The sequence below is a fragment of the Lampetra planeri genome, unplaced genomic scaffold (assembly GCF_965212315.1).
Source record: "Lampetra planeri unplaced genomic scaffold, kcLamPlan1.2.h2 scaffold_2041, whole genome shotgun sequence".
In the NCBI taxonomy this organism is placed as follows: domain Eukaryota; kingdom Metazoa; phylum Chordata; class Hyperoartia; order Petromyzontiformes; family Petromyzontidae; genus Lampetra; species Lampetra planeri.
Window position 1 is genome coordinate 1 of NW_027614798.1, and position 21,437 is coordinate 21,437.

The 21,437-nt window shown below is 55.1% G+C and overlaps 1 protein-coding gene across 3 annotated transcripts; it reads right to left on the minus strand.

The window, feature by feature from the left end:
• Nucleotides 1-9,942: 9,942 nt before the first annotated feature.
• Nucleotides 9,943-14,258, minus strand: LOC144740314 (uncharacterized). Of its 3 annotated transcripts, XM_078623185.1 has the most exons (3): nucleotides 13,512-14,256; nucleotides 12,816-12,850; nucleotides 10,516-10,707 (listed from the first exon to the last, which is right to left on the minus strand). In XM_078623185.1, the coding sequence occupies exons 1-3, from the start codon at nucleotides 14,017-14,019 to the stop codon at nucleotides 10,594-10,596; spliced, it is 657 nt and encodes a 218-aa protein (XP_078479311.1). In that variant the 5' UTR covers nucleotides 14,020-14,256; the 3' UTR covers nucleotides 10,516-10,593. The 3 variants fall into 3 exon arrangements, 2 of the variants coding, with proteins under 2 accessions (XP_078479310.1, XP_078479311.1); XM_078623184.1 differs by lacking the exon at nucleotides 12,816-12,850 and having other exon boundaries at nucleotides 9,943-10,707; nucleotides 13,512-14,255; XR_013589615.1 differs by having other exon boundaries at nucleotides 10,651-10,707; nucleotides 12,816-14,258.
• Nucleotides 14,259-21,437: the final 7,179 nt, after the last annotated feature.

A 21,437-nucleotide genomic window follows, 5' to 3' on the forward strand; every position in this document is an offset into this window, starting at 1 on the left:
TGTGCGTGTGTTTGCACGTGCGTGTGTGTGTGGTGTGTCTGTGCGTGTGTGTGTCTGTGCGCGTGTGTGTGCGCGCGTGCGTGTGTAGGTGTGCGTGTGTGTGTGCATGTTGTGTGCATGTGTGTGTATCTGTGTGTCTGTGTGCGACGCCCGGCACTCGCTGCTGCTGTTTTTATTTCTGCGTCCGACCCGGCTACCGCCAGTCTCTGCTGGAGATAATTGGTGGTGATGGTGGTGATGGTGGTGATGGTGTTAATGGAGGTGATGGTGGTAATGGAGGTGATGGTGGTGATGGTGATGGTGGTAATGGAGGTGATGGTGATGGTGGTAATGGAGGTGATGGTGGTGATGGTGGACATGGAGGTGATGGTGATGATGGTGGTAATGGAGATAATTGGTGGTGATGGTGATGGTGGTAATGGAGGTGATGGTGGTGATGGTGGTAATGGAGGTGATGGTGGTAATGGAGGTGATGATGGTGATGGTGGTCATGGTGCACATGGAGGTGATGGTGGTGATGGTGGTGATGGTGGTTGACGGTGGTGATGGTGATGGTGGTAATGGTGGTGATGGTGGTGATGGTGGTAATGGTGGTGATGGTGGTAATGGAGATAATTGGTGGTGATGGTGGTGATGGTGGTGATGGTGAAGCCAACAGCCACAAAATGACAAGGAACCACCAGCCTCCCTTGAAGATGGCTGCTACACTGACTACAGTGGTGGCTACGGTGGTGGTACGGTGGTGCCTGCGGTGGCTGCTACATTGACTACAGTGGTGACTACAGTGGTGGTGGCTACGGTGGTGGCTACGGTGGTGGCTACAGTGGTGGTGGCGGCGGTGGTGGCTGCTACATTGACTACGGTGGTGGCTACGGTGGTGGCTGCTACACTGGCTACGGTGGTGGCTACATTGACTACGGTGGTGGCTACGGTGGTGGCTGCTACACTGGCTACGGTGGTGGTGGCTACGGTGGTGGCTACATTGACTACGGTGGTGGCTACGGTGGTGGTGGCTACGGTGGTGGCAACATTGACTACGGTGGTGGCAACATTGACTACGGTGGTGGCTACGGTGGTGGCTGCTACACTGGCTACGGTGGTGGCTACATTGACTACGGTGGTGGCTACGGTGGTGGCTGCTACACTGGCTACGGTGGTGGTGGCTACATTGACTACGGTGGTGGCTACGGTGGTGGCTGCTACACTGGCTACGGTGGTGGTGGCTACATTGACTACGGTGGTGGCTACGGTGGTGGTGGCTACGGTGGTGGCTACATTGACTACGGTGGTGGCTACGGTGGTGGCTGCTACACTGGCTACGGTGGTGGCTACATTGACTATGGTGGTGGCTACGGTGGTGGTGGCTACGGTGGTGGCTACGGTGGTGGTGGCGGTGGTGGCTGCTACATTGACTACAGTGGTGGCTACGGTGGTGGCTGCTACATTGACTACGGTGGTGGCTACGGTGGTGGTGGCTACGGTGGTGGCTACATTGACTACGGTGGTGGCTACGGTGGTGGCTGCTACACTGACTACGGTGGTGGCTACGACACTAACTACAGTGATGGCTGCTACATTGACTACGACACTAACTACGGTGGTGACTGCTACACTGACTACGGTGGTGGCTACGGTGGTGGTGGCTACGGTGGTGTCTACTTCTACACTGACTGTGGTGGTGGCTACTGCTACACTGACTACGGTGGTGGCTACGGTGGTGGTGGCTACGGTGGTGTCTACTTCTACACTGACTGTGGTGGTGGCTACTGCTACACTGACTACGGTGGTGGCTACGGTGGTGGTGGCTACGGTGGTGGCTGCTACACTGACTATGGTGGTGGCTACGACACTAACTACAGTGGTGGCTGCTACATTGACTATGGTGGTGGCTACGGTGGTGGTGGCTACGGTGGTGGCTGCTACACTAACTACAGTGGTGGTGGCTACATTGACTACGGTGGTGGCTACGGTGGTGGTGGCTACGGTGGTGGCTGCTACACTGACTACGGTGGTGGCTACGACACTAACTACAGTGATGGCTGCTACATTGACTACGACACTAACTACGGTGGTGGCTGCTACACTGACTACGGTGGTGGCTACGGTGGTGGTGGCTACGGTGGTGTCTACTTCTACACTGACTGTGGTGGTGGCTGACTATTGCGGTGGTGTCTACTGGTGGAGCTCCGCCCCCCACCGTGCCAAGAAGCTCCGTCGCCCACCGTGGCACGGAGCTCCATCTCACCGTGGCATGGAGCTCCGTCGCCCACCGTGGCACGGAGCTCCATCTCACCGTGGCATGGAGCTCCGTCGCCCACCGTGGCACGGAGCTCCATCTCACCGTGGCATGGAGCTCCATCTCACCGTGGCATGGAGCTCCGCCCCCCATCGTTCCAAGAAGCTCCGTCTCCCACGGTGATACGGAGCTCCATCCCCAACGTGGCATGGAGCTCTGTCCCCCACCGTGGCATGGAGCTCCATCTCACCTTGGCACGGAGCTCCGTCCCCCACCGTGGCACGGAATTCCATCTCACCGTGGCACGGAGCTCCATCTCACCGTGGCACGGAGCTCCATCTCACCGTGGCACGGAGCTCCATCTCACCGTGGCACGGAGCTCCATCTCACCGTGGCACGGAGCTCCATCTCACCGTGGCACGGAGCTCCGTCCCCCACCGTGGCACGGAGCTCCATCTCACCGTGGCACGGAGCTCCGCCCCCCACCGTGGCACGGAGCTCCATCTCACCGTGGCACGGAGCTCCATCTCACCGTGGCACGGAGCTCCATCTCACCGTGGCACGGAGCTCCATCTCACCGTGGCACGGAGCTCTAGCGTTGGTGGCGAGCGGTGGTGGTGATGTTTTGTTTGCCATTGGGCCAAAGGGTCTCCTTGAAGATTTTCCTCCTGATCCTCCTGATCCTCCTGATCCTCCTGATCCTCCTGATCCTCCTGATCCTCCTGATCCTCCTCTTGATCCTCTTGATCCTCCTCCTGATCCTCCTGATCCTCCTGATCCTCCTCTTGATCCTCCTGATCCTCCTCCTGATCCTCCTGATCCTCCTGATCCTCCTCTTGATCCTCCTCCTGATCCTCCTGATCCTCCTGATCCTCCTGATCCTCCTCCTGATCCTCCTCCTTCTCCTCCTGATCCTCCTCCTGATCCTCCTCCTGATCCTCCTCCTGATCCTCCTGATCCTCCTCTTGATCCTCTTGATCCTCCTCCTGATCCTCCTGATCCTCCTGATCCTCCTGATCCTCCTCCTGATCCTCCTGATCCTCCTGATCCTCCTGATCCTCCTGATCCTCCTGATCCTCCATCCAACCGCCGTCGCCCGGAGCTCTCTCAGCAGTCGCAAGCTGCTGACTCCCAGCGGAGCCGGTGGTGGTGGTGGATCTCCTGCACCAGATTCCAGATGTTGTTGTTGTTGTTGATGTCGTTGTTGTTGTTGTTGATGTATCCTCCTGTCCCCCCCCCCCCCTACCTTCCCCCGGTCCATTGACGGCGGTGGTGGTGATGTGGTGGCGGTGTCGGTGGTGGTGTTGGCGGTGGTGGTGGTGCTAAACGTGGTACGGCACAGGCTATAGGGAAGAGATGGAGCTGATGGGCGGGTGAGCGGGCGGGTGAGCGGGCGGGTGAGCGGGCGGGCGGGCGGGCGAGCGGGGCGAGCGGCTGGGTGAGCGTCAAGGACTGGCGAAGAGTTGGGAGCTGATGGGTGGGTGAGCGGGTGGGTGAGCAGGTGGGTGAGCGGGTGAGTGAGCGTCAAGGGCTGGCGAAGAGATGGGAGCTGATGGGTGGGTGAGCGGGTGGGTGAGCAGGTGGGTGAGCGGGTGAGTGAGCGTCAAGGGCTGGCGAAGAGATGGGAGCTGATGGGACCTTGCTGGACATCTGTCAACAAGAGCTTTACGGCTTTTCGGATTCCTCGCCCGCGGTATGAATAAATATTCCGATTCTGATTCCGGGATTTGCCGATGTCAAGATGGGCCTCTGTGGAGGAGGAGGCTCGTGAAGGACGCTGCTACTGGGCAGTGCCGGGTTGTGGTGGAGGTGGTGGTGGGGGGGGTGGAGGTGAGGGTGGTGGTGGTGGTGGTGGCGGTGGCGGAGGCGGGGGCGGTGGTGGAGGTGGTGGTGGTGGCGGTGGCGGAGGGGGTGGTGGGGGTGGTGGTGTAGGTGGTGGTGGAGGTGGTGGTGGGGGTGGTGGTGGAGGTGGTGGTGGGGGTGGTGGAGGTGGTGGAGGTGGGGGTGGTGGTGGAGGTGGTGGTGGAGGTGATGGAGGTGGTGGTGGTGGAGGTGGTGGAGGTGGTGATGGTGGTGGTGATGGTGGGGGTGGTCGTGGTGGAGGCGGTGGTGGTGGTGGGGGTGGTGGCGGTGGTGGTGCAACAGAAGCTGCTCACCAGTGCCACAGCTCAGAACTCCGCCGCCTTTCTGCCCAGCCTGCGACACTACACTACACTATACACTACACTACACACTACACTATACACTACACACTACACTACACACTACACTACACACTACACTACACTATACACTACACTATACACTACACTATACACTACACTATACACCACACTACACTATACACTACACTATACACTACACTACTATACACTACACTATACACTACACTATACACTACACACTACACTATACACTACACTATACACCACACTACACTATACACTACACTATACACTACACTACTATACACTATACTATACACTACACTATACACTACACTATACACCACACTACACTATACACTACACTATACACTACACTACTATACACTACACTATACACTACACTATACACTACACACTACACTATACTACTATACACTACACTATACACTACACTACACACTACACTATACACTACACTACACACTACACTACACACTACACTATACACTACACTATACACTACACACTACACTATACACTACACTATACACTACACTATACACTACACTATACACTACACTATACACTACACTATACACTACACTACACACTACACTATACACTACACTATACACAACACACTACGCTGAACTCAATCGGCTCGGGTTGAACTGATCAAGATGGCCGCTCGCACGTGACCAGGACCACGCCGCTGAACTCAACCTGGCTCGGGTTGAACTAATCAAGATGGCCGCTCGCACGTGAGCAGGACCACGCCGCTGAAAACCCGGCTCGGGTTGAACTAATCAAGATGGCCGCTCGCGAGTGCTTTCGCCCCGCCCCCGCAGACATCTGGTCCCATGACGTCACAACAGCCGCCGTCCATCGCGCGAGCTATGACGTAATTTTATTTAAAAGTGTCCGTGACGTCACTCGGGCTATACACACACACGCCCCTCCCCTTACGCCCCTCCCCCCCATCCACCCCCTCCACTGCCACCAACCACTCGCGCGCGCGCGCGCCCGTTTAGTTTTTTGGCGGGAAAAAAATCTCGTGCACGCGGCACTCGCGGTGAGTTAAACATTTATCTTTTTATTTTCCCGCGCAAAGTTTTAGCAACCACCACTCACCACCACCTTCACCATCCTCACCACAACCACTCACCACCCTCACCATAATCACTCAACACCCACCCCCTCCTCACCACAACCTCCTCACCACAACCACTCACCACAACCTCCTCACCACAACCACTCACCACCATCCACCCTCGCCACAACCACTCACCAACCCCTCCTCACCACAACCTCCTCACCACAACCACTCACCACAACCACTCACCACAACCTCCTCACCACAACCACTCACCACCATCCACCCTCGCCACAACCACTCACCACCATAACCACTCACCAACCCCTCCTCACCACAACCACTCACCACCATCCACCCTCGCCACAACCACTCACCACAACCACTCACCACCATCCACCCTCGCCACAACCACTCACCACCATAACCACTCACCAACCCCTCCTCACCACAACCTCCTCACCACAACCACTCACCACAACCACTCACCACAACCTCCTCACCACAACCACTCACCAACCCCTCCTCACCACAACCTCCTCACCACAACCACTCACCACAACCTCCTCACCACAACCACTCACCACCTTCCACTCAACGAGAACGACAGCCCCCATTTGCGGTCATTGAAGGTAACAACATCATCATCAACTCTATATTCTGTACCACCCTTCTTGCGGTAAAGTTACGTAGCTAGAACAATAAAATAAAACTACAAATATTAATTAATCACGACGTTTCGATCGCAACACAAGCGGTACATTCTGACGTTTTTTTTGTATTAAATGTACCTCAAGTAAATTATCACGTTTTTTATATTAAAGTTTACCTAAGAAGTAAATTATCACGTTTTTTTGTATTAAATGTACCTCAAGTAAATTATCACGTTTTTTATATTAAAGTTTACCTAAGAAGTAAATTATCACGTTTTTTTGTATTAAATGTACCTCAAGTAAATTATCACGTTTTTTATATTAAAGTTTACCTAAGAAGTAAATTATCACGTTTTTTTGTATTAAATGTACCTCAAGTAAATTATCACGTTTTTTATATTAAAGTTTACCTAAGAAGTAAATTATCACGTTTTTTTGTATTAAATGTACCTCAAGTAAATTATCACTTTTTTTATATTAAAGTTTACCTAAGAAGTAAATTATTACGTTTTTTCTATGCAATGTTACCTCAAGTAAATTATAACTTTTTTCTATTAAATGTTTATCTCAAGTAAATTATCACTTTTTTATATTAAATGTTTACCTAAGAAGTAAATTATTACGTTTTTTCTATGCAATGTTACCTCAAGTAAATTATAACTTTTTTCTATTAAATGTTTATCTCAAGTAAATTATCACTTTTTTGTATTAAATGTACCTCAAGTAAATTATCACTTTTTTTTTTCTATTAAAAGTTTATCTAAGAAGTAAATTATTACTTTTTTGTATTAAATGTACCTCAAGTAAATTATCACTTTTTAATATTAAATGTTTACCTAAGAAGTAAATTATCACTTTTTTATATTAAATGTTTACCTAAGAAGTAAATTATTACGTTTTTTATATTAAATGTTTACCTAAGAAGTAAATTATCACGTTTTTGTATTAAATGTTTACCTCAAGTAAATTATCACTTTTTTGTATTAAATGTACCTCAAGTAAATTATCACTTTTTTGTATTAAATGTTTACCTAAGAAGTAAATTATTACGTTTTTTTGTATTAAATGTTTACCTAAGAAGTAAATTATCACGTTTTTTGTATTAAATGTACCTCAAGTAAATTATCACTTTTTTGTATTAAATGTACCTCAAGTAAATTATCACTTTTTTGTATTAAATGTTTACCTAAGAAGTAAATTATCACTTTTTTCTATTAAATGTTTACCTCAAGTAAATTATCACATTTTTGTATTAAATGTTTACCTAAGAAGTAAATTATCACGTTTTTGTATTAAATGTTTACCTCAAGTAAATTATCACTTTTTTATATTAAATGTTTACCTAAGAAGTAAATTATTACGTTTTTTTGTATTAAATGTACCTCAAGTAAATTATCACTTTTTTATATTAAATGTTTACCTAAGAAGTAAATTATCACGTTTTTTGTATTAAATGTACCTCAAGTAAATTATCACTTTTTTATATTAAATAAATGTTTACCTAAGAAGTAAATTATTACTTTTTTGTATTAAATGTTACCTCAAGTAAATTATCACTTTTTTATATTAAATGTTTACCTAAGAAGTAAATTATTACGTTTTTTATATTAAATGTTTACCTAAGAAGTAAATTATCACGTTTTTGTATTAAATGTTTACCTCAAGTAAATTATCACTTTTTTGTATTAAAGTTTACCTAAGAAGTAAATTATCACTTTTTTGTATTAAATGTACCTCAAGTAAATTATCACTTTTTTGTATTAAATGTACCTCAAGTAAATTATCACTTTTTTGTATTAAAGTTTACCTAAGAAGTAAATTATCACTTTTTTGTATTAAATGTACCTCAAGTAAATTTTCACGTTTTTTTGTACTAAATTTTACCTCATAAGTACGTCCTCAGGTGTTTTGTATTAAATGTTACCGCAAGTACATTCTCCTCACGTTTTAGTCCAACATTTTACTTCAAGAGGTACATTCGTCACGTTTTTAGTCCGAAATGTTACCTCGGATGTACATTCTCACCTTTTAATACCAACATTTACCTCATAGTATTTGGCTGCTATAACTTTGTTGCCTCCGAAACGTCGTGATTTTATTGTTTTATTTTTATTAATTTAATTTTTTTACCTACGTGACTTTACACCTGGTACAAATTAAAAAGTTTATAATAAAAAAAATGTAATTTTTTTTTAGTTGAACAGTTTTATTTTAGCACATTTTACCTCAGCAGTGCATTTCTTAGATTTTTTTTTTACAAATTTTACCTCAGAAAAATAAACCCTTAATGGGTTTAGTAACCTTAGAGGTCAGTGGGCCTTGACCTGGTGAAAAAAAAAAGTCGCTTATCATTTAAAAAAATAAAACGTTTAATCGTTGTTAGTTTAGTACAACATTTGACATCAGAAATACAATCCTTACATTTTTAGTCCAAATGTTTACTTCAGAACAATAAATCCCTGACGGTTTTATTAACGTAGAGCTCAAGTGGGGCTTAACTTTGTTAAAATAAATAAAAGTAGTTTCATCAATTTAAAAATTAAAAGTTTCATCGTTGTTTAGTATAACATTTTACATCATAAATACAATCCTTACGTTTTTAGTCCAAATGTTTACTTCAGAACAATAATCCCCTGACGGTTTTAGTACCGTAGAGCTCAATGGGCCTTAACTTTGGTAAAAAAAATAGTTTATCATTTTAAAAATAAAAAGTTTATCGTTGTTAGTTTTGTACATTTTACCTCAGAGGTGCATTCCTTAGATTTTTTTGTCCAAAGTTTACCTCAGAAAAACAATCCCCTGATGGTTTTAGTACCGTAGAGCTCACTGAGTCTTAACCGGATAAAAAAAAATACTTTATAGTTAATAAAAAGTAAGTAATAGTTCTTAGTTTAGTACATTTTACCTCACAAATGCAATGTCCACGCATTTTTAGCACAATTTTTTTTTTTATAAATTCAATACGACCACCCAGAAGAACCTCTTAAGATCGCTTGCAGTTTAATCTCGCCGGTTGTTATGCTGCAATTTATTGACGTTGAGTTGTTTAAATTGGAGAGACAGAAAAAAATATGACACAGATCGATAAGAGTGGACAAAACTGCAATACTATGGGGCTCTGGACATGACGTCAACCCATCATCATCATCATCAACAATGGGGGGGTCGATAAAATATTGTACTCACGGTACTAATTTTTTTTTGGAAGGGGTGGGGGATTATAAAGTATATACAAGTACTAACTTTACGGGAATTAGCGTCGTGAACGTCAATAATGATACATTCTGGATACATTCGCTGAATAAACACTGCTGGATGAACATCGCCGACTTGACTGCGCACTGATGAAGGCGATTTCTCTCGTCCCTGTCTTCGTCAGCAGCGGAGCGGAGTAGGGAGGTGTCCGGGGTTCATCCCAGAACGCACTTTCGTCTCCGGCTTCCGCTGGTTTGGTCGTAGCACAGGTAGGTGGGTGGGTGGGTGAGTGGGTGGGTGAGTGAGTGGGTGAGTGGGCGCGTGAGTGGGTGGGTGGGTGAGTGGGTGGGTGGGTGAGTGAGCGGGCGAGCGAGGCGAGCGAGTGAGTGAGCGGGCGAGCGAGCGAGTGAGTGAGCGGGCGAGCGAGCGAGTGAGCGGGCGAGCGAGCGAGTGAGCGGGCGAGCGAGCGGGCGAGCGGGCGAGCGAGCGAGCGAGTGAGTGGGCGGGCGAGCGAGCGAGCGGGTGGGCGGGCGAGCGAGCGGGCGGGCGAGGCGAGCGAGTGAGCGGGCGAGCGGGCGAGCGAGCGAGGTGGGGCGGGCGAGCGAGCGAGTGAGCGGGCGAGCGAGCGGGGCGAGCGAGCGAGTGAGTGAGCAGGTGAGCGAGTGGGTGAGCGAGTGGGTGGCTGTGTAAGTGTGTGAGCGAGCGAGCGAGTGGGCGAGTGAGTGGGTGGGTGGGTGAGTGAGTGGGTGAGTGAGTGGGTATGTGAGTGAGTGGGTTGGTGGGTGGGTGAGAGTGAGTGAGTGGGTGGGTGGGTGAGTTGGTGGGTGGGTGAGTGAGTGAGCGAGTGGGTGAGTGAGCGAGCGAGTGGGTATTGTGAGTGAGTGGGTGAGTGGGTATGTGAGTGGGTGAGTGAGTGGGTATGTGAGTGAGTGACTGGGTGGGTATGTGAGTGAGTGTGTGGGTGGGTGAGTGAGTGGGTGGGTAAGTAGGTGAGTGAGCGAGCGAGTGAGTGGCTGTGTAAGTGGGGCGAGCGAGCGAGTAGCTCTGTATCCGCTTGCGAGTGCGGTCGCTACGTCGACTCCGTCGACTCCGCCGCCGTGCCGTGTCCCCGACTGGGTCCCAGCGCCGTGTCCAGGCGGCGCCGCTTGCGCGCGTAGTGCTCTATCCGCTGCTCCAGCGCCTCGCAGCGCGGACGCTGCAGCAGCGGGCGGTAGACGCGGCGGCCTGGACCCTCGTGCAGCCACGACGTCACCCCCCCCCCAGCGCCCGCACCCCCACCCCACTGGGCACGTGACGACGGTGGTGGCGGTGACGTCGTGGTGGGGGTGGTGGTGGGGGTCGGAGACCCCTTGGGACCTTCTTCTGATGGGGGTTGGGGTGATTGTGTGTGGGGAGGGGGGTGATTGTGTGGGGGGGGAAGGGGGGAGATTGTGGGGGGGGTGATTTTTTGGGGGGGGGGAGATTGTGGGGGGGGGGGGTGATTGTGGGGGGTGATTGTGTGGGGAGGGGGTGATTGTGTGTGGGGAGGGGGGTGATTGTGTGGGGGGGGAAGGGGGGAGATTGTGGGGGGGGTGATTTTTTGGGGGGGGGGAGATTGTGGGGGGGGGGGGGGTGATTGTGGGGGGTGATTGTGTGGGGAGGGGGTGATTGTGTGTGGGGAGGGGGGTGATTGTGTGGGGGGGGAAGGGGGGAGATTGTGGGGGGGGTGATTTTTTGGGGGGGGGGAGATTGTGGGGGGGGGGGGTGATTGTGGGGGGTGATTGTGTGGGGAGGGGGTGATTGTGTGTGGGGAGGGGGGTGATTGTGTGGGGGGGGAAGGGGGGAGATTGTGGGGGGGGTGATTTTTTGGGGGGGGGGAGATTGTGGGGGGGGGGGGTGATTGTGGGGGGTGATTGTGTGGGGAGGGGGTGATTGTGTGTGGGGAGGGGGGGTGATTGTGTGGGGGGGGAAGGGGGGAGATTGTGGGGGGGGTGATTTTTTGGGGGGGGGGAGATTGTGGGGGGGGGGGGGGTGATTGTGGGGGGTGATTGTGTGGGGAGGGGGTGATTGTGTGTGGGGAGGGGGGTGATTGTGTGGGGGGGGAAGGGGGGAGATTGTGGGGGGGGTGATTTTTTGGGGGGGGGGAGATTGTGGGGGGAGGGGGGGTGATTGTGGGGGGTGATTGTGTGGGGAGGGGGTGATTGTGTGGGGAGGGGGGTGATTGTGTGGGGGGGGAGATTGTGGGGGGGGGGGGTGATTGTGGGGGGTGATTGTGTGGGGGGGGAAGGGGGGAGATTGTGGGGGGGGGGGGTGATTGTGTGGGGGGGGAAGGGGGGAGATTGTGGGGGGGGTGATTTTTTTGGGGGGGGGGAGATTGTGGGGGGTGATTGTGTGGGGAGGGGGGTGATTGTGTGGGGGGGGAAGGGGGGAGATTGTGGGGGGGGTGATTTTTTTGGGGGGGGGAGATTGTGGGGGGGGGGGGGTGATTGTGGGGGGTGATTGTGTGGGGAGGGGGTGATTGTGGGGGGAGGGGGGTGATTGTGGGGGGAGGGGGGTGATTGTGGGGGGGGGGGAGAGGGGGGTGATTGTGGGGGGGAGAGAGATTGGAGACAGAGAGAGACACAGAGACAGGCGGTTACCGTGGATAGCTCCAGTAGGCACACGCGCCAGCAGACTCAGACAAAGATACACACACACAGAGATACACACAGAGATACACACAGAGACACATACAGAGACACACACACAGAGATACACACAGACAGAGATATACACACACACAGAGACACACACAGAGAGACACACAGAGAAACAGAGAGAAACACAGAGACACGCACACAGAGACACACACACACAGACAGAGAGACACAGAGAAACACAGAGAGAGACAGACAGGGATACACACAGAGACACAGACAGACAGGGATACACACGGAGACGTAGAGACACAACAACAACAACCGCCATTCGCCACTAAGTGGCGGTGACGTCACCACGACGCTTGTGCCAGGCCATGTGCACCTTGAGGCTACCACGTGAAGCGTCGAACGCCCGCTGGCAGGAGGTCACGGGGCAGACCCAGCAGGTGCCACGGGTCGACTGACCGAGATGACCGAGACACACACAGACACACACAGACACACACACAGAGACACAGAGACACACAGAGACACAGAGACACAGACACACAGAGACACACACAGACACACACAGACACACACAGACACACACACAGACACACACACGTAGACACACACGGAGACGTAGACACACACAGAGACACACACAGAGACACAGACACACACACACAGAGACACAGACAGACACACAGAGACACACACACAGAGATGTATATACAGAGACACACACAGAGACACACACAGATGTATATACAGATAGAGACACACACAGAGACACACACACAGAGATGTATATACAGAGACACACACTGAGACACACACACAGACACACACACAGACACAGGCGGTTACCTGCGGCGACTGTGGCTGGCACGCGCGCCAGCAGGCTGGCGAGGATGCGAGTGTTGAGACACAGAGACACACACACAGAGACACACACACAGAGACACACATACACACACAGAGACACAGAGACACACACACAGAGACACACACACAGAGACACACACAGAGACACACACACACAGACACACACACAGAGACACACACAGAGACACACACACAGGGACACACACAGGGACACACACAGAGAGACACAGACACACACACGGAGACACACACGGAGACACACAGGCGGTTACCGGCGACGACTGCGGCTGGCACGCGCGCCAGCAGGCTGGCGAGGATGCGAGTGTTGAGACACAGAGACACACACACAGAGACACACAGAGACACACACACAGACACACACACACACAGAGACACACAGATACACACACAGAGACACACACACAGAGACACAGAGACACACACAGAGACACACACACAGAGACACACACACAGAGACACACACACAGAGACACACACACAGACACACACAGAGACACACACACAGAGACACACAGACACACACACAGAGACACACAGACACATACAGAGACACAGACACACACACGGAGACACACACAGAGACGTAGAGACACAGACAGATAGGGATACACACGGAGACACACACAGACACACACACGGAGACACACAGGCGGTTACCGGCGACGACTGCGGCTGGCACGCGCGCCAGCAGGCTGGCGACGATGCGAGTTCGCACGTCGCTGCGCGCTCGCTCCCCCTGCAGCTGCCGGCGCAGACAGCGCGACGCCTCCTCGTCGTAGACCCACCGCACCACCTCCTGCTCGTCATCGTCGCCGGTGACCTCGTCGTCGCCGGTGGTGACCTTGTCAACGCCGGTGACCTTGCCGCCGGTGACCTCGCCGCCGGTGACCTCGTCGTCGCCGGTGGTGATCACGTCACCGGTGACCTCGTCGTTGCCGGTGACCTCGTCGCCGGTGGTGACCTCGCCGGTGGTGATCACGTCGCCGGTGACCTCGTCGTCGCCGGTGACCTCGTCGTCACCGGTGACCTCGTCGTCGCCGGTGACCTCGACGCCGTCGGTGACCTCGTCGCCGGTGACCTTGTCGGCGTTGCCGAGGTGGTGGTGGTGGTGGTTGCGGCGGTAGTAGAGGCACCTGTCCAGCACCAGCGGGAGCTCGGAGGCCATGCTGGTCACACGGCGGCGACGGTGACAATGACAGCGACAACAACAGCCACCTCGTTACCGTGGAGACTACACCTCGTTACCGTAGAGACAGTCCATCACCTCGTTACCGTAGAGACACTCCATAAACTCGTTACCGTAGAGACTACACCTCGTTACCGTGGAGACATCATCTCGTTAGCATAGAGACTACACCTCGTTACCGTGGAGACTACACCTCGTTACCGTAGAGACTACACCTCGTTACCGTGGAGACTCTCCATCACCTTGTTACCGTAGAGACTACACCTCGTTACCATGGAGACATCATCTCGTTAGCATAGAGACTACACCTCGTTACCGTGGAGACATCATCTCGTTACCGTGGAGACTACACCTCGTTACCGTAGAGACACGCCGACCACCTCGTTACCGTAGAGACTACACAGACGCTCCATCACCTCGTTACCATAGAAACTACACCTCGTTACCGTAGAGACTACACCTCGTTACCGTGGAGACACTCCATCACCTCGTTACCATAGAGACTACACCTCGTTACCGTAGAGACTAGCAAGATCCAGAGGAGGATTCTTATTGAGGCTGTGAGTCGGTGGGTGGGTGGGTGGGTGAGTGAGTGAGTCAGTGAGTGAGTGAGTGGGTGGGTGGGTGAGTGAGTGAGTCGGTGGGTGGGTAGGTGAGTGAGTGAGTGGGTGGGTGAGTGAGTGAGTCAGTGAGTGAGTGAGTGGGTGGGTGAGTGAGTGAGTCGGTGGGTGGGTGGGTGAGTGAGTCAGTGAGTGAGTGAGTGGGTGGGTGAGTGAGTGAGTCGGTGGGTGGGTGAGTGAGTGAGTCGGTGGGTGGGTGGGTGAGTGAGTGAGTCGGTGGGTGGGTGGGTGGGTGGGTGAGTGGGTGGGTGAGTGAGTGAGTGAGTCGGTGGGTGGGTGGGTGAGTGAGTGAGTCGGTGGGTGGGTGGGTGAGTGAGTGAGTGAGTCGGTGGGTGGGTGGGTGAGTGAGTGAGTGAGAGGATGGGTGAGTGAGTGAGTCGGTGGGTGGGTGGGTGAGTGAGTGAGTCGGTGGGTGGGTGGGTGAGTGAGTGAGTCGGTGGGTGGGTGAGTGAGTGAGTCGGTGGGTGGGTGAGTGAGTGAGTCGGTGGGTGGGTGAGTGAGAGGATGGGTGAGTGAGTGAGTGAGTCGGTGGGTGAGTGAGTGAGTCGGTGGGTGGGTGAGTGAGTGAGTCGGTGGGTGGGTGGGTGAGTGAGTGAGTCGGTGGGTGGGTGAGTGAGTCGGTGGGTGGGTGAGTGAGTCGGTGGGTGGGTGGGTGAGTGAGTGAGTCGGTGGGTGAGTGAGTGAGTGAGTCGGTGGGTGGGTGGGTGAGTGAGTGGGTGGGTGGGTGAGTGAGTGAGTGAGTCGGTGGGTGGGTGAGTGAGTGAGTCGGTGGGTGGGTGGGTGGGTGGGTGAGTGAGTGAGTGGGTGAGTGGGTGAGTGGGTGAGTGAGTGAGTGGGTGGGTGGGTGGGTGGGTGAGTGAGTGAGTCGGTGGGTGGGTGAGTGAGAGGATGGGTGAGTGAGTGAGTGAGTGAGTGAGTCGGTGGGTGGGTGGGTGAGTCGGTGGGTGGGTGAGTGAGAGGATGGGTGAGTGAGTGAGTCGGTGGGTGGGTGAGTGAGTGAGTCGGTGGGTGGGTGAGTGAGTGAGTCGGTGGGTGGGTGGGTGGGTGAGTGAGTGGGTGGGTGAGTGGGTGGGTGAGTGAGTGGGTGAGTGGGTGAGTGAGTGAGTCGGTGGGTGGGTGGGTGGGTGAGTGGGTGGGTGGGTGAGTGAGTGAGTGGGTGAGTGGGTGAGTGGGTGAGTGAGTGAGTGGGTGGGTGGGTGGGTGAGTGGGTGGGTGGGTGGGTGAGTGAGTGAGTCGGTGGGTGGGTGAGTGAGAGGATGGGTGAGTGAGTGAGTGAGTCGGTGGGTGGGTGAGTGAGTGAGTCGGTGGGTGGGTGGGTGGGTGAGTGAGTGAGTGAGTGGGTGAGTGGGTGAGTGAGTGAGTGGGTGGGTGGGTGGGTGAGTGAGTGAGTCGGTGGGTGGGTGAGTGAGAGGATGGGTGAGTGAGTGAGTGAGTGAGTGAGTCGGTGGGTGGGTGGGTGAGTCGGTGGGTGGGTGAGTGAGAGGATGGGTGAGTGAGTGAGTCGGTGGGTGGGTGAGTGAGTGAGTCGGTGGGTGGGTGAGTGAGTGAGTCGGTGGGTGGGTGAGTGAGTGGGTGGGTGAGTGGGTGGGTGAGTGAGTGGGTGGGTGAGTGAGTGAGTCGGTGGGTGGGTGGGTGGGTGGGTGAGTGGGTGGGTGGGTGAGTGAGTGAGTGGGTGAGTGGGTGAGTGGGTGAGTGGGTGAGTGAGTGAGTGGGTGGGTGGGTGGGTGAGTGGGTGGGTGGGTGGGTGAGTGAGTGAGTCGGTGGGTGGGTGAGTGAGAGGATGGGTGAGTGAGTGAGTGAGTCGGTGGGTGGGTGGGTGAGTCGGTGGGTGGGTGAGTGAGAGGATGGGTGAGTGAGTGAGTCGGTGGGTGGGTGAGTGAGTGAGTCGGTGGGTGGGTGGGTGAGTGAGTGAGTGAGTGAGTGAGTCGGTGGGTGGGTGAGTGAGTGAGTGAGTGAGTCGGTGGGTGGGTGGGTGAGTGAGTGGGTGGGTGAGTGAGTGAGTCGGTGGGTGGGTGAGTGAGTGAGTGAGTCGGTGGGTGGGTGGGTGAGTGGGTGGGTGAGTGGGTGGGTGGGTGGGTGGGTGAGTGAGTGGGTGGGTGAGTGAGTGAGTGAGTGGGTGAGTGAGTGGGTGGGTGAGTGAGTGAGTCGGTGGGTGGGTGAGTGAGTGAGGTGGTGGGTGGGTGAGTGAGTGAGTGGGTGGGTGAGTGGGTGGGTGGGTGGGTGGGTGAGTGAGTGGGTGGGTGAGTGAGTGAGTCGGTGGGTGGGTGGGTGAGTGGGTGGGTGGGTGGGTGGGTGGGTGGGTGAGTGAGTGAGTGGGTGGGTGAGTGGGTGGGTGAGTGAGTGAGTCGGTGGGTGGGTGAGTGAGTGAGTCGGTGGGTGGGTGGGTGAGTGGGTGGGTGGGTGGGTGGGTGAGTGGGTGGGTGGGTGGGTGGGTGAGTGAGTGAGTGGGTGGGTGAGTGAGTGAGTGGGTGGGTGAGTGAGTGGGTGGGTGAGTGAGTGAGTCGGTGGGTGGGTGGGTGGGTGAGTGAGTGGGTGGGTGGGTGAGTGAGTGAGTCGGTGGGTGGGTGAGTGAGAGGATGGGTGAGTGAGTGAGTGAGTCGGTGGGTGGGTGGGTGAGTCGGTGGGTGGGTGAGTGAGAGGATGGGTGAGTGAGTGAGTCGGTGGGTGGGTGAGTGAGTGAGTCGGTGGGTGGGTGAGTGAGTGAGTCGGTGGGTGGGTGAGTGAGTGGGTGGGTGAGTGGGTGGGTGAGTGAGTGGGTGGGTGAGTGAGTGAGTCGGTGAGTGAGTGAGTGGGTGAGTGGGTGGGTCGGTGGGTGAGCGGGTGAGTGAGCGGGTGAGTGGGCAGGTGAGCGGGTGGGTGAGCGGGTGGGTGGGTGGGTGAGTGGGTGAGTGGTGGGTGGGTGAGTGGGTGGGTGAGTGGGTGGGTGGGTGAGTGGGTGGGTGAGTGGATGGGTGAGTGAGTGAGTGAGTGGGTGGGTGAGTGGGTGAGGTGAGTGAGAGGATGGGTGAGTGAGTGAGTCGGTGGGTGGGTGAGTGAGTGAGTCGGTGGGTGGGTGGGTGAGTGAGTGAGTCGGTGGGTGGGTGAGTGAGTGAGTGAGTGAGTCGGTGGGTGGGTGGGTGAGTGAGTGGGTGGGTGAGTGAGTGAGTCGGTGGGTGGGTGAGTGAGTGAGTGAGTCGGTGGGTGGGTGGGTGAGTGGGTGGGTGAGTGGGTGGGTGGGTGGGTGGGTGAGTGAGTGGGTGGGTGAGTGAGTGAGTGAGTGGGTGAGTGAGTGGGTGGGTGAGTGAGTGAGTCGGTGGGTGGGTGAGTGAGTGAGTCGGTGGGTGGGTGAGTGAGTGAGTGGGTGGGTGAGTGGGTGGGTGGGTGGGTGGGTGAGTGAGTGGGTGGGTGAGTGAGTGAGTCGGTGGGTGGGTGGGTGGGTGGGTGGGTGGGTGGGTGGGTGGGTGGGTGGGTGGGTGGGTGGGTGAGTGAGTGGGTGGGTGAGTGGGTGGGTGAGTGAGTGAGTCGGTGGGTGGGTGAGTGAGTGAGTCGGTGGGTGGGTGGGTGAGTGGGTGGGTGGGTGGGTGGGTGAGTGGGTGGGTGGGTGGGTGGGTGAGTGAGTGAGTGGGGTGGGTGGGTGGGTGGGTGAGTGAGTGAGTCGGTGGGTGGGTGGGTGAGTGAGTGAGTCGGTGGTGTGGGTGGGTGGGTGGGTGGGTGAGTGAGTGAGTCGGTGGGTGGGTAGGTGAGTGAGTGAGTGGGTGGGTGAGTGAGTGAGTCAGTGAGTGAGTGAGTGGGTGGGTGAGTGAGTGAGTCGGTGGGTGGGTGGGTGAGTGAGTCAGTGAGTGAGTGAGTGGGTGGGTGAGTGAGTGAGTCGGTGGGTGGGTGAGTGAGTGAGTCGGTGGGTGGGTGGGTGAGTGAGTGAGTCGGTGGGTGGGTGGGTGGGTGGGTGAGTGGGTGGGTGAGTGAGTGAGTGAGTCGGTGGGTGGGTGGGTGAGTGAGTGAGTCGGTGGGTGGGTGGGTGAGTGAGTGAGTGAGTCGGTGGGTGGGTGGGTGAGTGAGTGAGTGAGAGGATGGGTGAGTGAGTGAGTCGGTGGGTGGGTGGGTGAGTGAGTGAGTCGGTGGGTGGGTGGGTGAGTGAGTGAGTCGGTGGGTGGGTGAGTGAGTGAGTCGGTGGGTGGGTGAGTGAGTGAGTCGGTGGGTGGGTGAGTGAGAGGATGGGTGAGTGAGTGAGTGAGTCGGTGGGTGAGTGAGTGAGTCGGTGGGTGGGTGAGTGAGTGAGTCGGTGGGTGGGTGGGTGAGTGAGTGAGTCGGTGGGTGGGTGAGTGAGTCGGTGGGTGGGTGAGTGAGTCGGTGGGTGGGTGGGTGAGTGAGTGAGTCGGTGGGTGAGTGAGTGAGTGAGTCGGTGGGTGGGTGGGTGAGTGAGTGGGTGGGTGGGTGAGTGAGTGAGTGAGTCGGTGGGTGGGTGAGTGAGTGAGTCGGTGGGTGGGTGGGTGGGTGAGTGAGTGAGTGGGTGAGTGGGTGAGTGAGTGAGTGGGTGGGTGGGTGGGTGAGTGAGTGAGTCGGTGGGTGGGTGAGTGAGAGGATGGGTGAGTGAGTGAGTGAGTGAGTCGGTGGGTGGGTGGGTGAGTCGGTGGGTGGGTGAGTGAGAGGATGGGTGAGTGAGTGAGTCGGTGGGTGGGTGAGTGAGTGAGTCGGTGGGTGGGTGAGTGAGTGAGTCGGTGGGTGGGTGGGTGAGTGAGTGGGTGGGTGAGTGGGTGGGTGAGTGAGTGGGTGAGTGGGTGGGTGAGTGAGTGAGTCGGTGGGTGGGTGGGTGGGTGAGTGGGTGGGTGGGTGAGTGAGTGAGTGGGTGAGTGGGTGAGTGGGTGAGTGAGTGAGTGGGTGGGTGGGTGGGTGAGTGGGTGGGTGGGTGGGTGAGTGAGTGAGTCGGTGGGTGGGTGAGTGAGAGGATGGGTGAGTGAGTGAGTGAGTCGGTGGGTGGGTGAGTGAGTGAGTCGGTGGGTGGGTGGGTGAGTGAGTGAGTGAGTGGGTGAGTGGGTGAGTGAGTGAGTGGGTGGGTGGGTGGGTGAGTGAGTGAGTCGGTGGGTGGGTGAGTGAGAGGATGGGTGAGTGAGTGAGTGAGTGAGTCGGTGGGTGGGTGGGTGAGTCGGTGGGTGGGTGAGTGAGAGGATGGGTGAGTGAGTGAGTCGGTGGGTGGGTGAGTGAGTGAGTCGGTGGGTGGGTGAGTGAGTGAGTCGGTGGGTGGGTGAGTGAGTGGGTGGGTGAGTGGGGTGGGTGAGTGAGTGGGTGGGTGAGTGAGTGAGTCGGTGGGTGGGTGGGTGGGTGGGTGAGTGGGTGGGTGGGTGAGTGAGTGAGTGGGTGAGTGGGGTGAGTGGGTGAGTGAGTGAGTGGGTGGGGTGGGTGGGTGGGTGAGTGGGTGGGTGGGTGGGTGAGTGAGTGAGTCGGTGGGTGGGTGAGTGAGAGGATGGGTGAGTGAGTGAGTGAGTCGGTGGGTGGGTGGGTGAGTCGGTGGGTGGGTGAGTGAGAGGATGGGTGAGTGAGTGAGTCGGTGGGTGGGTGAGTGAGTGAGTCGGTGGGTGGGTGGGTGAGTGAGTGAGTGAGTCGGTGGGTGGGTGAGTGAGTGAGTGAGTGAGTCGGTGGGTGGGTGGGTGAGTGAGTGGGTGGGTGAGTGAGTGAGTCGGTGGGTGGGTGAGTGAGTGAGTGAGTCGGTGGGTGGGTGGGTGAGTGGGTGGTGGAGTGGGTGGGTGGGTGGGTGGGTGGGTGGGTGAGTGAGTGGGTGGGTGAGTGAGTGAGTGAGTGGGTGAGTGAGTGGGTGGGTGAGTGAGTGAGTCGGTGGGTGGTGAGTGAGTGAGTCGGTGGGTGGGTGAGTGAGTGAGTGGGTGGGTGAGTGGGTGGGTGGGTGGGTGGGTGAGTGAGTGGGTGGGTGAGTGAGTGAGTCGGTGGGTGGGTGGGTGAGTGGGTGGGTGGGTGGGTGGGTGGGTGGGTGAGTGAGTGAGTGGGTGGGTGAGTGGGTGGGTGAGTGGGTGAGTGAGTGAGTCGGTGGGTGGGTGAGTGAGTGAGTCGGTGGGTGGGTGAGTGGGTGGGTGGGTGAGTGGGTGGGTGGGGTGGGTGGGTGAGTGAGTGAGTGGGTGGGTGAGTGAGTGAGTGGGTGGGTGAGTGAGTGGGTGGGTGAGTGAGTGAGTCGGTGGGTGGGTGGGTGGGTGAGTGAGTGGTGGGGTGGGTGAGTGAGTGAGTCGGTGGGTGGGTGAGTGAGAGGATGGGTGAGTGAGTGAGTGAGTCGGTGGGTGAGTGAGTGAGTCGGTGGGTGGGTGAGTGAGTGAGTCGGTGGGTGGGTGGGTGAGTGAGTGAGTCGGTGGGTGGGTGAGTGAGTCGGTGGGTGGGTGAGTGAGTCGGTGGGTGGGTGGGTGAGTGAGTGAGTCGGTGGGTGAGTGATGGGTGAGTGAGTGAGTGAGTCGGTGGGTGGGTGGGTGAGTGAGTGGGTGGGTGGGTGAGGTGAGTGAGTGAGTCGGTGGGTGGGTGAGTGAGTGAGTCGGTGGGTGGGTGGGTGGGTGGGTGAGTGAGTGAGTGGGTGAGTGGGTGAGTGGGTGAGTGAGTGAGTGGGTGGGTGGGTGGGTGGGTGAGTGAGTGAGTCGGTGGGTGGGTGAGTGAGAGGATGGGTGAGTGAGTGAGTGAGTGAGTGAGTCGGTGGGTGGGTGGGTGAGTCGGTGGGTGGGTGAGTGAGAGGATGGGTGAGTGAGTGAGTCGGTGGGTGGGTGAGTGAGTGAGTCGGTGGGTGGGTGAGTGAGTGAGTCGGTGGGTGGGTGA